A 14,500-nucleotide genomic window follows, 5' to 3' on the forward strand; every position below is an offset into this window, starting at 1 on the left:
GTTGGAGTATTTTGTTACCCGTTCTAATTGAGAAGGAGAGAGCGAGTGAGACTCACACTGAATTCTCTCAGATTAGCATTGACCATGAGCAGCAGGTGGTTGCTTTCCTGGGTCTTTGCCTCGGCTTCCCTCACGAGCGCCTCAGCTGCCTTTAGTTCATTGTTGTGCTTCAAAAGGAGGTGGCTTGCCGCTTCTTTCAATACCTCCAATTCTTCCAGCGGCTTCTGGTAATTTTCCTGAATTTGTGACAATAAATCTTCAGCAGCCCTGATAAATATGAATGGTTCACATAGTAAGTAAATGAACAACAAAGCTCCTATCTCTGAAATAATAGTGGAAAAAATTTTTACATATTTATGCCTAGTCTCTTTTTGAAATTGTAAGTGATACATCATAACTTCTTAAGAATGGAAACACTTTTTCTCAGATAGCTACAGGTACGGCAGGTTTATATTTTATCCTTAACAGATTGTTTTTTTTTTTTTTTTAGTGGTGCATCTCACAGATACATTTATTCACGTCAGGAAGTAAACGGTACTTATACAAGTGCACAGTGATGTTCCATGTTCCCATATAGCTTGCTGAAATTTACAGGCACAGTGACCTTTCATCTCATGTGTATTTCAAGTTAAGCTGGTTAGGATGACCACAAGCAGGCACAAGGCTTGAAGCTTTCAAAGCTTTACTTCTTTTTTTTTTGAGAGAAGTCTTGCTCTTGCCCCCTAGGTTTGAGTGCAATGGCTTGATCTCAGCTCACTGCAACCTCTGCCTCCCAGGTTCAAACAATTCTCCTGCCTCTGCCTCCCAAGTAGCTGGGATTAAGGCACCTGCCACCACGCCCAGCTAATTTTTGTATTTTTTAGTAGAGACGGGGTTTGGGTTTCATCATGTTGGCCAGGCTAGTCTCGAACTCCTGACCTCAGGTGACCCGCCCGCCTCGGCCTCTCAAAGTGCTGGGATTACAGGCATAAGCCACTCCATCCGGCCCAAAGCTTTACTTCTTTTATCAGCTCTGATGATTTTATGAATGATGAAGCTCATTAAACCCCTCCTCTCCAAATTTCCTGGTAAACTTGGGTCCAGTGGGCTTTGTGGGAATCTGAACACTTAAACTTTCTAATACATTTTAGTAATGGAATTAAAAAAGATCATCTCCATGAATCCAGATTCAGTAAATTGGGACAACATTCTGTGTTGATGGGAACTGCAATCTTTCATTATATATAATACAGCAAGAAATTGAAAGAAGGCTATTCAGTGATTTGTTAAGAATTTACCAATTTATATATATGATAAAAGGATTTTCTGCAGCTGGTTAAGAAGAAACAGACTTCATAAAAGCTTTCAAATTCAAATTGACAAAAAGATAGGGTGGCTCACACTTGTAATCCCAGCACTTTGGGAGGCCGAGGCGGGCGGATCACGAGGTCAGGAGATCGAGACCACGGTGAAACCCCGTCTCTACTAAAAATACAAAAAATTAGCCGGGCGTGGTGGCGGGCGCCTGTAGTCCCAGCTACTCGGAGAGGCTGAGGCAGGAGAATGGCATGAACCCGGGAGGCGGAGCTTGCAGCGAGCCGAGACGGCGGCACTGCACTCCAGCCTGGGTGAGAGAGCGAGACTCCAACTCAAAAAAAAAAAAAAAAAAAAAAAAAAAAAAAAAAAAAAGATATGATTTGCACCATGGATAAATGCAAGCTTTAGAATATCAAAAGATTTTTTTCCTATGTCTTTATAAATATGCCATCAAATTGCTGATTTAAATCTATTTTGAATTTATAGCTGCATGGAATAATAAAATTTCATGCTACAAGTCCTTGCAGTGGTGGAGTATATCCTATTAACTCTTCATTTTAATTTGTCAGGAGAACTTTGAAAAATTCTATGGAAAATGCCTTGTAAAACACCCTCAGCTTTCACAGGTGTCAGGTCACTGGGTTAAGACACGACCAAAAACATTTTTCAAGGTTATAAATTTGAACTCTGACATTATTAGAATAACATCAGGACTTATAATTTTTAATGATATAATTTTTAACGATAATAAAGACGTTGCATTACGAGCAGGCAACAAGAACTAAAACACATTCATAAGAAAACACGAATAAACCCAATATATTTCTAATGTCTGATCATGAATCTATTATTTCTTATTATTAAATAAGACATCTCTCTAAGAAAATTTAAAATAAATTAGCCAGGCATGGTGGTGCATGCCTGTAGTCCCAGCTACTCAGGAGGCTGAGGTGGGAAAATCGCTTGAGCCTGGGAGGTGGAGGTTGCAGTGAGCTGAAAATGTACCACTGCACTCCAGCCTGGGTGACAGAGCGAGACCATGTCTCAAAAAGAGAAAAAAGAAAGCTCAAAATAGAGGCCAAATTTTCATCTACAAGATGACTCTTCTATCTAAACTACAATCACGTGAAATGACATAGTCCTCAATGACTTGAACGAGATTAACCAACAAAAAAACCCCACTCAGCACTTCATTAGCTTCTTCTAGAAAAATTAACAGAGGAAACTGGTGTTTCTCAAACCATGTTCCTCTACAACACCAATGTCCCATGAACTGCCAGGCAGATTCCTTGAACAAATATTCCAGGGTGAAAGAAGTGTAGCCGGATCCTCCAAGGGGCTGCTGATGCGCGTCAGTGTACTAAAAGCTTTGAGAAGACCTGCAGTACAGAACTTGTCTCTCCTTAGTAGACACTATGTCTTGGAATGTGCTTCTTTAATGACATATCTTTGGTCGGGTGCAGTGGCTCACACCTGTAATCCCAGCACTTTGGAAGGCCGAGGCGGGCAGATCACCTGAGGTCAGGAGTCCAAGACCAGCCTGGCCAACATGGTGAAACCCTGTCTCTACAAAAATACAAAATTACAAAAATTAGCCGGGCATGATGGTGGGTGCCTGTAATCCCAGCTACTCAGGAGGCTGAGGAGGGAGAATCGCTTGAACCCGGGAGGCGGAAGTTGCAGTGAGCTGAGATCGCACCACTGCACCCCAAACTGGGAGACAGAGGAGACTCCGTCTCAATAAATAAATAAATAAATAAATAAATAAAATCTTTTAATAGGTCTGAGATACCAGCATGGAAATCATTTGAAAAACAGCTACAAACAATAATCCGAAGCATGCAGTAAAGAGTCAACGTAGCGGGCTGGAGTCCGCTCTCCTTTGAAAGGCCTGCTGGCGAGGTGGGCTGCGTTCCCACTGATCCCTAACTGCTAAGAGTAGCTCACTACCTGGGCTGTTTGTGCAAGCAACATGGTTTATGCCGAACACCTGCTTTCCTTCTGGGAGTCGACTTTTGCTATGTGCTAGGCAGAGGGTGCCTACCAGTACAGCTCCAACAAAATCCCTGGATACTGCATCTCTGACAGGCTTCCCTGGGCAGAAACATCACACACATGTTGCTGCATTTTTCTTGCTGGGGAGGAGTGCTCTCTGGGATCCCACATGGGGAGAAGACTTCAGGGATTTCTCCAGACTCTGCTGTGTCCTTTTGTTCCATCTGGCTGGACCTCCTTAATAAATCTTAGCCGTAAGTACAGTTATATGCTGAATCCTGGGGGTCCTGGTGAAACTCTGAATGTGGTGTTAGTTCTGGAGACCTCCGATCCAGCATGAAAAGCAATCAGTCTGTGTGCTAAACTTCTCATCTATACGATTGCCATGCTTCAGCATGAACCACCAATTTTTTAAGAATTATAATTAAAAAGCAGATAATTCCTAAAATAATCCATGTATTTCAAAATGGCATATATACAGGGATTATCTATGGAAAATCAGAAAGTGGAGGCCAGAGAATACATTTTAAACTCTTGATTTTTAAAATAAAAGGTCTCTTTAGTAATATTTTAACTTACAAATTAGAGAGATCAGCAATCTTATTAATAACTTTATTCCAAGTGAAATCAGAACGGCAGTGACAAAGAAAGGGGTCTTAGAGGCTCTCACCAGTAGGGGAGGGTCAGGAGGCACTGAGGGGAACAGGTAAGGGTGGGGGCTGGCCCTGCCTCCCCCATCCTTTAGGTCTCTCCAACCAGGTCTTCCCAGGAACCACCCACTCTGGAGGCAGTGCCCGAGGGCTGGGCTCTGCTCCCTAACCTTCCTCAGTCCCCCACACATCTGAGTTGCTGGGGAGCTTGTTAAGGTCCCAGGCCCACCTTGCAGATCCTATGAATTCCGGTTAATATTTGTTCAAGGAATCTGCCCAGGAGTTCATGGGACACTAGTGTTGTAGAGGCACATAGCTTGAGAAACACGTTTCCTCTGTAAATTTTGCTAGCAGAAGCTAATGAAGAGTCCTGGGGTTTTTGTTTTGTTTTGTTTTATTTTGTTTTGTTTTTGGTGGTTAATCTTGTTCAAGTCATTGAAGACTATATCATTTCAGGTGATTGTGGTTTAGATAGTAACATCATCCTATAGATGAAAATTTGACCTCTATTTTAAACTTTCTTATTGTATTTAAAGTGCATATTCAGAAAATAAACTTTCCCTAAATTGACCAGGAGCTCCTAGTGGGCAAAAGGCTCTATTGTTCCCCTGTATGTCCCCAACTCCTGGCACAATGCTTGCAACCAGGGTTCAGGTCACTTTGCTGAATGAATGAATGAATGAATGAATGAATGAACTGACCTCAGAAGGGCAACAGTGGGAGGGGACAGCCCCACAAAATGATTCTCTAGGATCTGCAGGGTGGGCCTGGCAATCTCCATCCTTCACATGCTCCCCACCAACTCAGATGTGTAGGGGGCTGAGGAAGGTTAGGGAGCAGAGCCCAGCCCAGGGGCGTCGCCTCCAAGGTGGGCAGATCCTGGGAAGCCCTGGTTGGAGGTGCCCAAGAAGAGCACAGCTGAAGCCTCAGTGTGCAGTCGGGGCTGCAGGACTAACGTTTGCACCTCGGCTTCTGTCACCACTGCCCATTGCCTCTCAAATTCGATGCAAACTTCAGCTGAGCTTCTTTGGCTCCAGTGTTCCCTTGATCAATGGCTCTCCACCTATGATAGATTGAGATCTCATTTCCCCACCCCTGAAAGGCCCTCAATGTCTCCGACTGTCCAAATTCCACCTGCCTGTCTTTTATGGAATGGGTCTCAAATGGTACTTCCTTTTGTTCTGGGTGGGAAAATAATAGGGTTTAGACTCAGATTCAGGTTTGTGGTCAGGTTTCATATTGTCCCAGAGGCTTAACATAGGGCAAGTTACTTATATTCTCTGGGCCTCAGTTTCCCCAACTGGGTTCTCCCCTACTTGGAAAGACTGAGATGATCACAGAACACAATGTGAGAAGAGAAGCCGGCACTCTCCTGGCACAGAGGAGGGGCTCCACAGACAGCTGCTCACGCCCGTCTCCCAGGATCATGTCCTCCTTTCATTTCCCCTCAAGGACTTTAGATCCTAGTTCTCTCAGAGCCCTTTCCAGGCCCTATTATTCTAGTAATTAGATTACTAGTCCTGTCTCCAAACTCCATCCAACTGTAAGCACCTCCTTTTGTTTTTCACCTAACAAATCAACAACATCAAAAATTATGCTCTATGATGAAAAAAGACACATACCCAACCCTCTAGTGTGTTGCTGGTGGCAGCAAACATTGTTTTTAGAAAATATTTTAAAAAATTATTTGGAAGCGCATGTTAGGAATCCTCAAAACGCAAATTCTTTGACTAAATAATTCCACTTCTTTTTTTTTGTTTTTTTTGAGACAGAGTCTTGCTCGGTCGCCCAGGCTGGAGTACAGTGGCATGATCTCAGCTCACTGCAACCTCCGCCACCCAGGTTCAAGCAATTCTCCTGCCTCAGCCTCCCAAGTAGCTGGGATTACAGGCGTCCACCACCATGCCCAGCTAATTTTTGTATTTTTAGTAGAGACGGGTTTCGCCTTGTTGGCCAGGCTGGTTTTGAACTCCTGACCTCAGATGATCTGCCCACCTCAGCCTCCCAAAGTGCTGGGATTATATGCGTGAGCCACACGCCCAGCCAATAATTCTACTTCTTAATATCTACCCTGATAATACTCTGAAATACAGAAAATGAAGAGATATATACAGTATAAATAAATATTTGATATTTCAACATAGAAAAAGATATAAAACATTTGCATAAGAAGTCCCTCACAACATAATTTAAAATAGCAAAATATTAAAGTTTAAATATCTCACAGGACTATATCATTTCATCTGATTATAGTTTAGACAGTAACGTCCAGAGTAGAGTTTTAATAAAGTATCATGTAACTATTTGTAACAGCACTTCAGACATTCATTACAACCTGCAGAGAGACAGCCTGTGCTAGTATATCAAGTAATATCTGTATAGAAATGCTAAGATAAAAGCTGGAAAGGAAACTCCAAACTCCCTGTGACTATATGTAAGAATGCTTTGTGATCTCTGTGTCACTTCACATCGTGGGTTTCAATGTAACTGCACTTTTTTATATAACTGAGCTCAATTATTCTGGCATAACATTGACCTGTCTTAGAGTTCATGGTATGGGTGGCCACCAACAATTGTTTTCTATGAGAGTTTGCTGCCTTATCCTTGATCTACAGTACCATGAGGCTCTGCTGTTTGTGCTAGGTGGAAACATCCTGGAATCACAGAAAAGGACAGAAGCTACTGCATGATAGCACAAAGATAGATTATACTGACTGCACAGATTACACCTTTCTATCTTTGGAGGGGTCAGTACCCATCTCTTCATTTACTTGACCACAGGGCCCCTTCTCCTCTCTTAGGATATTTCATTCCCAGTGAGCACTTTTCTTCCACGATGCCTCCTTCTCCTTTGGAGATAGCGTGCAAGTTTCTCTCTCTACTTGGTTGCATTGTGAACGGTAATTAGGAACTTACCTGAGTTCAAGGGTGGCACTTTGGTGCAACTGTGTGAAGTCTCTTATCTGCATGATTTCTAGCAAAGATGTACCATTCTGTTGCATGTTCTGAAGAGTAGAATTGGGTAGCAGGAAATCTTCGTCCAAAGTCTGATTTAAAGTTGTCTTTTCCATAATTTCTATGGAGAAAATCCATCAATTATTTAGTAAGCCTCTCAAAAGTGGCTAGTACCAAGTGAAAAACTTACAAACTTCTCTGCTGAGGACTGCTCTGTTTACCTAAGCTGAGTTGGACCTCCATGCCAGGCCAGGCCACCTGGGGTATCCCAGTGTACTCTGCACATCCCCTGACTAAACATTAATGAACTTGGGATTACTGGTCTATTTCAAAGTCTTCTCATGCACCAATAAACTCCCTAAAGGCAGGGACATGGTGTCAACCTCAGCATTTCCTTGTACCTGGCAGAGACATCTGCACATGAAAAATAAATGTTCTCAATAAATATTTACTACATAAATAAACCACCAATGCTTGATCCTACTTTTTAATTAAGCATAATTTGTTCTAATAATTTCCTTACCTTTTGCCCTATAAAGTCTGATTTGTATTGGATTCTGTACTTTTTAAGCCCTTACACTATAATACGAAAAGAAGAGCGATCATATGTTTCTGGTAGCCAGAAAACTGAAAATAGCATGCTAAAAGCCATAGCACACCCAACTGAGGAGTGAATAAATTATTCTAATATGATGGATATACTTGGTACCAAACTGAAGTCCCAAATCCTGTCAGCAGCTATTCTGGGCAAATGGATGGGGAGCTGCCACACTAACTTTACCATAATAGGGTTGAGAATTAGGATCTAAGTTTTAGGCATAATGCAGAAAATAAAAAGAGAAATATGCATTTTTTAAAGCTAAAACTCTCAGTGAAAGACTAAAGTTTGCACATTTCAGGATCCACAAACTATTCCAGCCCCACTGGTTCCAGAAAGCCTGATGCAAGAGATACACATCTATTCATATGTTTAATAAAGCAATGGTGACTTCTTACTAGATAAGCACACATACTTCAAACTAGACACTGCCCACACTACCTGTGATGCTCATCTGCAGCCTCTCAATGGCTATGGCCAGGTCTTGACTCTCCTTGAAGATTCTCTCAGTTGCCCTATTCACCTTTTGGGTACTCGCTAACATTCTAGTGAGCTGGTGGAAAAATAAAGTCTCAGGTTAGTTTGACTTTAAGTAGTTAGTTTGACTTTAAATAATACGCAAGCTTTAGTATTCCCTTGTTGCCGCTTATAAGCAACAACATATATTCCAGAATATAGAGTAAAGATGAGCACTATCATGCAAGCCGAGCTTAATATTTTGGGGTTAAAAATGGACTAAGTAGTTAATGAAGTAATTTACAACTCACTCAGCGTAAGAAAAGATGGGTATGTTTTTAAAGGCAGGCTAACTGTGTATTAAACTACAGATTCTCCTAGTGGCTATACTGTGAAGGCCCTCGATTCACTTTAAAACCCAAATATACAGAATATAGAAAGTAAACCTTACTGATTTGTATGGCCTATGAGATGTTAGTCTCTAGGAATTAAGAACACGGAGTCAGGCAAGCTGATTTTAGACCTGATTCTGCCAGGCTGTGGATAGGCCCAGACATCTCCAAGCATTGTCTGTAACACTTGGGAAACAGCAACGCTTACCTCCTGGGGCTGCTACGAGAACTACACAAGACGAGAGCCAGGACGTCAGGAGCCCAGAGGCTGACACTTAGCTGTCCTCAGCTGTTATTTCTACTGGGATTTTTACTATTTGTAAAAGGAAAGGTTGTTTGTAATTTCCAAGAACGTAGAGTAACTGAGACTGGGTCTAAAAGTGTTTTCTAGTCAAGACCAAAGAGAATCTTCTTTAACGGATACAGAGAATTTATTTAATCAGCTTATTTCCAACCAATTGTTTGCTTGATGAGGTACTTAAACCCAAACTTAAACCCTTCAACTCTTTCCAAAACATCGTTAATTCTAAATTAACAGGCGCCAAACTATATTTCCTAGGGTGATGTTTGTGTATGTGTGCATGTGTTGATGGAGATTAGACATCCATATGTATAGATACACCATCACAGTACAGACACCCACACACATACAAAATTCATAAATGAAAAAATAGTAAATTGGACAATAATCCTTCCTCACCATCTGCAGAAGGGGAGATTCTTTTTTAGGTCACTAAATGCCATTCCTCTGGCACAGGCTAAACAGAATAAATAATTCCCTGATGACATAAAAACAAGCTCACTTGCCACTCAGGGCCCTAAAATCAGAACCACCCCGGCCTGAAGTCTGAAGGTTGCACAGACACCACATCATGAGGTCTGTGCCCTCCCTGCTCCACCCAGCAAGCTGCAGAGAGCATTACTGATGTTCAGTCCGTGCTTTTGGGCTCGCCGTGTACTTCCTTACTGAATGAATTTAGGAGAAGGAAGAAACCTCAGCAATCTTTTCATCCCCGCCCCACCCTTTGCTTCAGAGGAGAAAATGAAAGTCAGAGCCAAGAGACTGCCCAACTCTGTCCTCAGCAGAGATGACAACAGACATTAAGTCGGGAGCCTTTTCCCACTAAACCACAGAAACTGGCAGGGTCAAATTGATGAAGTACCTGGAGCACAGCTCGTGGGAGGAAGAGGCTGGCATGATCTAATCAGAACCTTCCAGACAGCCCCAAGGCAACTGCTCAGGAGGGCTGACGGGAGGGACCAGGAGGAAGGTTGGTTCGTTACGGAAAGAATTTACCTTCTTTTGCAGGTTGTCCGTTTCCTCTGCAACACCTTCAAGCTTAATTTTTCCCAGGTCCTTTTGCATATTTTCTTTTAATAAGGATTCCTAGGAAGAAGGGAGGAAACAAATTACAATGTTTTGAAGTAAAATGTTCTGATTCTTAACTAAGAAGCACTTGTATTTCTTTTTTGTTCACAGAAAGAAATTCTTCTTTCCTTGGAACTGTCATTAAAAAAAAAAAAAGAAAATGGATCACATTTACTTAGGTTTCGATTATAGCAACATGATTCTATACTGCCATCCTTTGCATTATATTTCTGATATAGACATAAATTTAAAATCTGTTGTGTTCAGCAGAATCTGATAGCGCTGCAATTCTCAGATAAAAGTCTGGCTTTATCTCAATAGCAGAGTCACACAAATTTAACTATAATTGCAACACCTAAGAAAAAAACGCCTTTTAGGCTAAACTACAAAAGAATTCAATAAAGAAAGACTTTATAAATACTAAAAATAAAAATAAAGTGCTTAATTTATGCCAACAGCCCTCTAATTTCTTGTATAATTTTATTTAAACCTTAAAACTTGATGAATACTTTATATAAACACAAAAAGTTATTTAAAGAAAATGGACAAGTGGTTTATCTAGAACAAATCATTCAAAATGAGTTAAAATTTAAATCAAATATTTGTCTTATTTGATATATATAAAATAGTTATATCCCTGGGACCCAGACTGGCAGATAATATACTGATTGTGTATGTAGTGATTGGAAAAAAAATTTAAATATTCTTTTTTTCATAGAGGTAAAAGCTCTCATTTTTCAAAAACACTTTGTGACATTTGAGGAAAGAATAACATAAAAACATCTCTTAGAGGTCCCTAATCTTTCTTAACTACCATTATAGAGAAAAGACCACTGCAAATCAAGATGGATTCAAGAACCAGCCCCATCCCAACGCACAAATAAACACACACACACACCTAAGGAAGTGTTAAGTTTGAGGAAAGCTCTCATCTAAGAAAAGGCATTTAGGAATGGCCATCCCTTTTATTGCTACCTGGCACACTGCATAGATGATGTCAAATTCTAATGCATATATAAAGCAAAATTTAAGAATCACATTGTTTTCTAATTAGAATTAAAAGTGGGTCAGGTGCAGTAGCTCATGCCTGTAATCCCAGAAATTTGAGAGGTCAAGGTGGGAGGATCTCTTGAGCTTAGGAGTTCAAGACCAGCCTGGACAACACAGTGAGAGCTTATCTCTGTTAAAAATAAAAATAAAAAAAACTAGCCGGGCATGGTGGTGTGTGCCTGTAGTCTCAGCTACTTGGGAGGCTAAGGCGGGAGGATCCCTTGAGCTATGGAGGTTAAGGCTGCAGTGGGCCATGACTGCGCCACTGCATGCCAAACTGGGTGACTGAGGGAGACCCTGTCTCAAAAAAGTAATAAATAAATAAATAAAATAATAAAAATAAATAAGTGCTATAGTAGGATGCCGTCTACTAAGTTAATTTCTTAATTCCTCCTCCTTTTTTGACCCAGGCCCTGTTGATGAAAACATAAAACTATGATTTATTGCAAGACATTTAATGTAGTCTCCCAGGGAGGAGAGATTTTGTGCCCTGCAACTCTAGTGAAGAATAATATACTTAAAGAATAATATACCTTAAAGAAGATACTGTTCAGATTTATTTTCTGCTTTTCTTCTCTTTTTCTTTTTCTTTTCTTTTTTTTTTTTTGAGATGAAGTCTCGTTCTGTCGCCAGGCTGGAGTGCAGTGGTGTGATCTTGGCTCACTGCAACCTCCACCTCCTGGGTTCAAGCAATTCTCCTGCCTCAGCCCCCCAGGTAGCTGGGACTACAGGCACGTGCCACCATACCCAGCTAATTTTTGTATTTTTAGTAGAGACTTGGTTTCACCACGTTGGCCAGGATGGTCTCGATCTCTTGACCTCGTGATCCGCCTGCCTTGGCCTCCCAAAGTGCTGGGATGCTAGGATTACAGGTGTGAGCCACTGCGCCTGGCCTATTTTCTGCTTTTCTAATAGGCAGCTGTTTTCAAATACCCAAAGTTGTCTTACAGAAGAGCAAGTGGACTTGGTCTTATCCCAAAAGGCAGAACGAGGGCCACAGAGGGCAGCATTGATGAGGAGTCCTCCAGGGAGCACTGAAACAATGAGAGCTGTCCCACCGTGAAACAAGCTAGCAGGTGAGATAAGTAAGTGTCTGTCACTGGTCACAGTCAAGGAAAGACTGGAAACCTGCCCGCAGGGGCCAATGGAAGTTGGGCTCTCACACTGTGGGGAGGACACATGGAGTGACGCCCACCATTCCCACTGACTATATCCCTTAATGATACAAGTGTCTGTTCATCTCTGTATTTCCAGTACCTACCTGGAGATATCTAGTTGTATTTTCCAGGTTTGACAAAATTCCATATGGGACAGGGATAATGCCAGTGAGGTTCAGAGACAGAATGGCATCACCAATCTCATCCAAGTCATTCAGCAGCACACCTACACACTCATCATCACAGGCTACGAGACAAATTTTTAAAAAGGAGAATTAAAGTTAATGTGATGTGGTCTACCCATTTTTTCACGGAGTTGCATAAGCTGTTTTGTGAAAACGACATATGCGGTCAGAGTACACTCCAAGACCCCGTGCACCACATCTGATCTCATTCTCACTCCAACTGTGCCATGGGTGGCACGGCAGGAAGTGCTAGGCCCCTATTCAATGATGACGCCAAGACTCAGATCAGATAAGTAACTTCCCAGAGGTCACACAGAAAGAAACAGCTGAGGCCGAGAGTGGCGCCCAGTAAGCAAAAGGGTCTTTGCTTACTAAGTGATAAGGCGGTAAGAGAGTTGAAACAACTATGAGCAAGCATGAAAAACAGCAGGGGGAAGATGGCTGAACACACGCTGACGGAAAGAAAGTACTTTATTGACTGTAATGAAAGGCGAGGAAGGCAAGCCAGGGAAGCAAAGGCAAGGAAGTAGGGCGGAACTGGAGAATCGATGCACCTAAAGACAGGCAGGGAGTTATGGCACACATTTCATTCTTCTGCCCCCATCTTTATGCTGCCTGGCTCATCTTTAACTAGGGCCCACTGCACTGAATCCCATCATTCCCTTCTACAGCTTGCTCTGTCACGTCCTCAGACAGTTTGCAAATGCATCTTTCGCAAGTACAAGTGAAGGACACTGGAGAGGATAGTGAGGGTGTTTGTGCCTATAATCCACACAAAAGTCAAAGCAAAAAAGACCTCCAACGCCATGATCCTAACAGGACTCCTTATCTTCCCCATTAACCCCTGAGAAGACATCCCAAGATGACTATCTCACGCACTTGCTGGTAAAATAAATCAGAACAGGAAAAAAAGTTTGCAAAAGTCCATGACAGGCTGGGCATGTAGTTCATGCCTGTAATCCCAGAACTTTGGGAGGCCAAGGCAGGCGGATTGCCTGAGGTCAGGAGTTCAAGACCAGCCTGGCCAACATGGTGAAACCCTGTTTCTACTAAAAATACAAAAATTAGCCAGGCAAGGTGGTGGACATCTGTGATCCCAGCTACTCGGGAGGCTGAGGCAGAAGAATCACCTCAGTCCAGGAGGCGGAGGTTGCAATGAGCCGAGATTGTGCTACTGCACTCCAGTCTGGGGGACAGAGCAAGACTCTGTTTTGTTTTGTTTTTAATCCATGATAGTCACAAGTGGAAGCTATCACGAAATTGGGGTAACACAAATGACAACCTCACAAAGCTGTTTCCTCTCCTGCACTAAATCACTCCTGGCTCCACTAAAGGAAATATTAATGCCACTAAACGAGAAAGTTGAAATCACTGTGCTGCTCTGAGTGCCAGAGGAATAAACTGCTATCTTAGAACCTCCTGCCTCAGCTGGAAAACACATGATGAAAGGTTCAGTTCAGCAGATGCAACAGTGATCTATGCTTAGAAAATAAGAAAATGAAAATAAAATAGGATGTTTGTATCCTGCAGACACTTCAGTGTGCCGTCACCACTTCTTTCCCGGCACATTTGGGAGGAAAAACCATCTTTACACATTTAGAGGAGAAATACTCACAAACACAATCCGTTTCCATCAGAATGTGCCTTGGTTCACACTCATCGCACCGGAGCCCCGAGGCCCCCAGCCTGCAAACACACTGCCCAGATGTGCGGTCACAGTCACCGTGGACAGAGCCGTGCGGGTTGCAGTCACACTTCTGGCAACTGCCACCTGGTGTTTGAGGGTTCCCATAATAGCCCGAGGAGCACCTACAGAAAGGAAGGGACATAGGTGCAGACAGGATGGTCAATACCAGCTTCTAACTCGCGACGGTAATCATTTCCGCCAAACGAAATGCAAAGCACAGATCCATTCACCTTGGGAAAACTTGTTCTGGAACAGTAATGAGGTCCTATTTCAATCAAGCACATCCAAATTCATAATGGCTCCCAGATTACTATAGTAAATATGCCCAATACCTTATAAAAGAAACAGAGTGCCCAGGGATTTCCACGTGACAATCCACCCATGTACCTTTCACAATGTTGTCCTTCATAGCCCAGGAGACAGGCGTCACAACGGAAATTGTGGTCACCTTCCAAGACACAAGTGGGACTAAAACTGGAGGAAAAGAATTTCTTTTTCAATTTTCAGATATACAATTTCCATCTTTCCTTAAGGTACTTATTCATTACTCTTAGGATATACCATACTGGTCTCAAAGTTATGTGACTACACGTAGCGTTTTAGAGCTTACAATCTACCTGGCAAAAAGAAGGAAAATAAATGTAATCAGTAAGTGCACGCCCATCTTATATCCAAAAGACATTCATAAGACCCTGTCCAGGGACAATCAT

At 42.2% G+C, this 14,500-nt stretch overlaps 1 protein-coding gene across 1 annotated transcript in view; it reads right to left on the reverse strand.

Moving 5' to 3' along the window:
* Positions 1 to 14,500, reverse strand: part of LAMA1 (laminin subunit alpha 1) — a 169,875-nt gene that overhangs the window by 43,832 nt on the left and 111,543 nt on the right. The window contains exons 31-37 of the mRNA XM_030810731.1: positions 14,178 to 14,264; positions 13,719 to 13,912; positions 12,023 to 12,165; positions 9,640 to 9,729; positions 7,936 to 8,047; positions 6,858 to 7,017; positions 57 to 267 (exon numbers count right to left, since the gene is read on the reverse strand). Coding sequence (XP_030666591.1) covers positions 57 to 267; positions 6,858 to 7,017; positions 7,936 to 8,047; positions 9,640 to 9,729; positions 12,023 to 12,165; positions 13,719 to 13,912; positions 14,178 to 14,264 — 997 coding nt within the window. The remainder of the gene's footprint in view (positions 1 to 56; positions 268 to 6,857; positions 7,018 to 7,935; positions 8,048 to 9,639; positions 9,730 to 12,022; positions 12,166 to 13,718; positions 13,913 to 14,177; positions 14,265 to 14,500) is intronic.

This window comes from Nomascus leucogenys, chromosome 4 (genome assembly GCF_006542625.1).
Source record: "Nomascus leucogenys isolate Asia chromosome 4, Asia_NLE_v1, whole genome shotgun sequence".
Taxonomy (NCBI): domain Eukaryota; kingdom Metazoa; phylum Chordata; class Mammalia; order Primates; family Hylobatidae; genus Nomascus; species Nomascus leucogenys.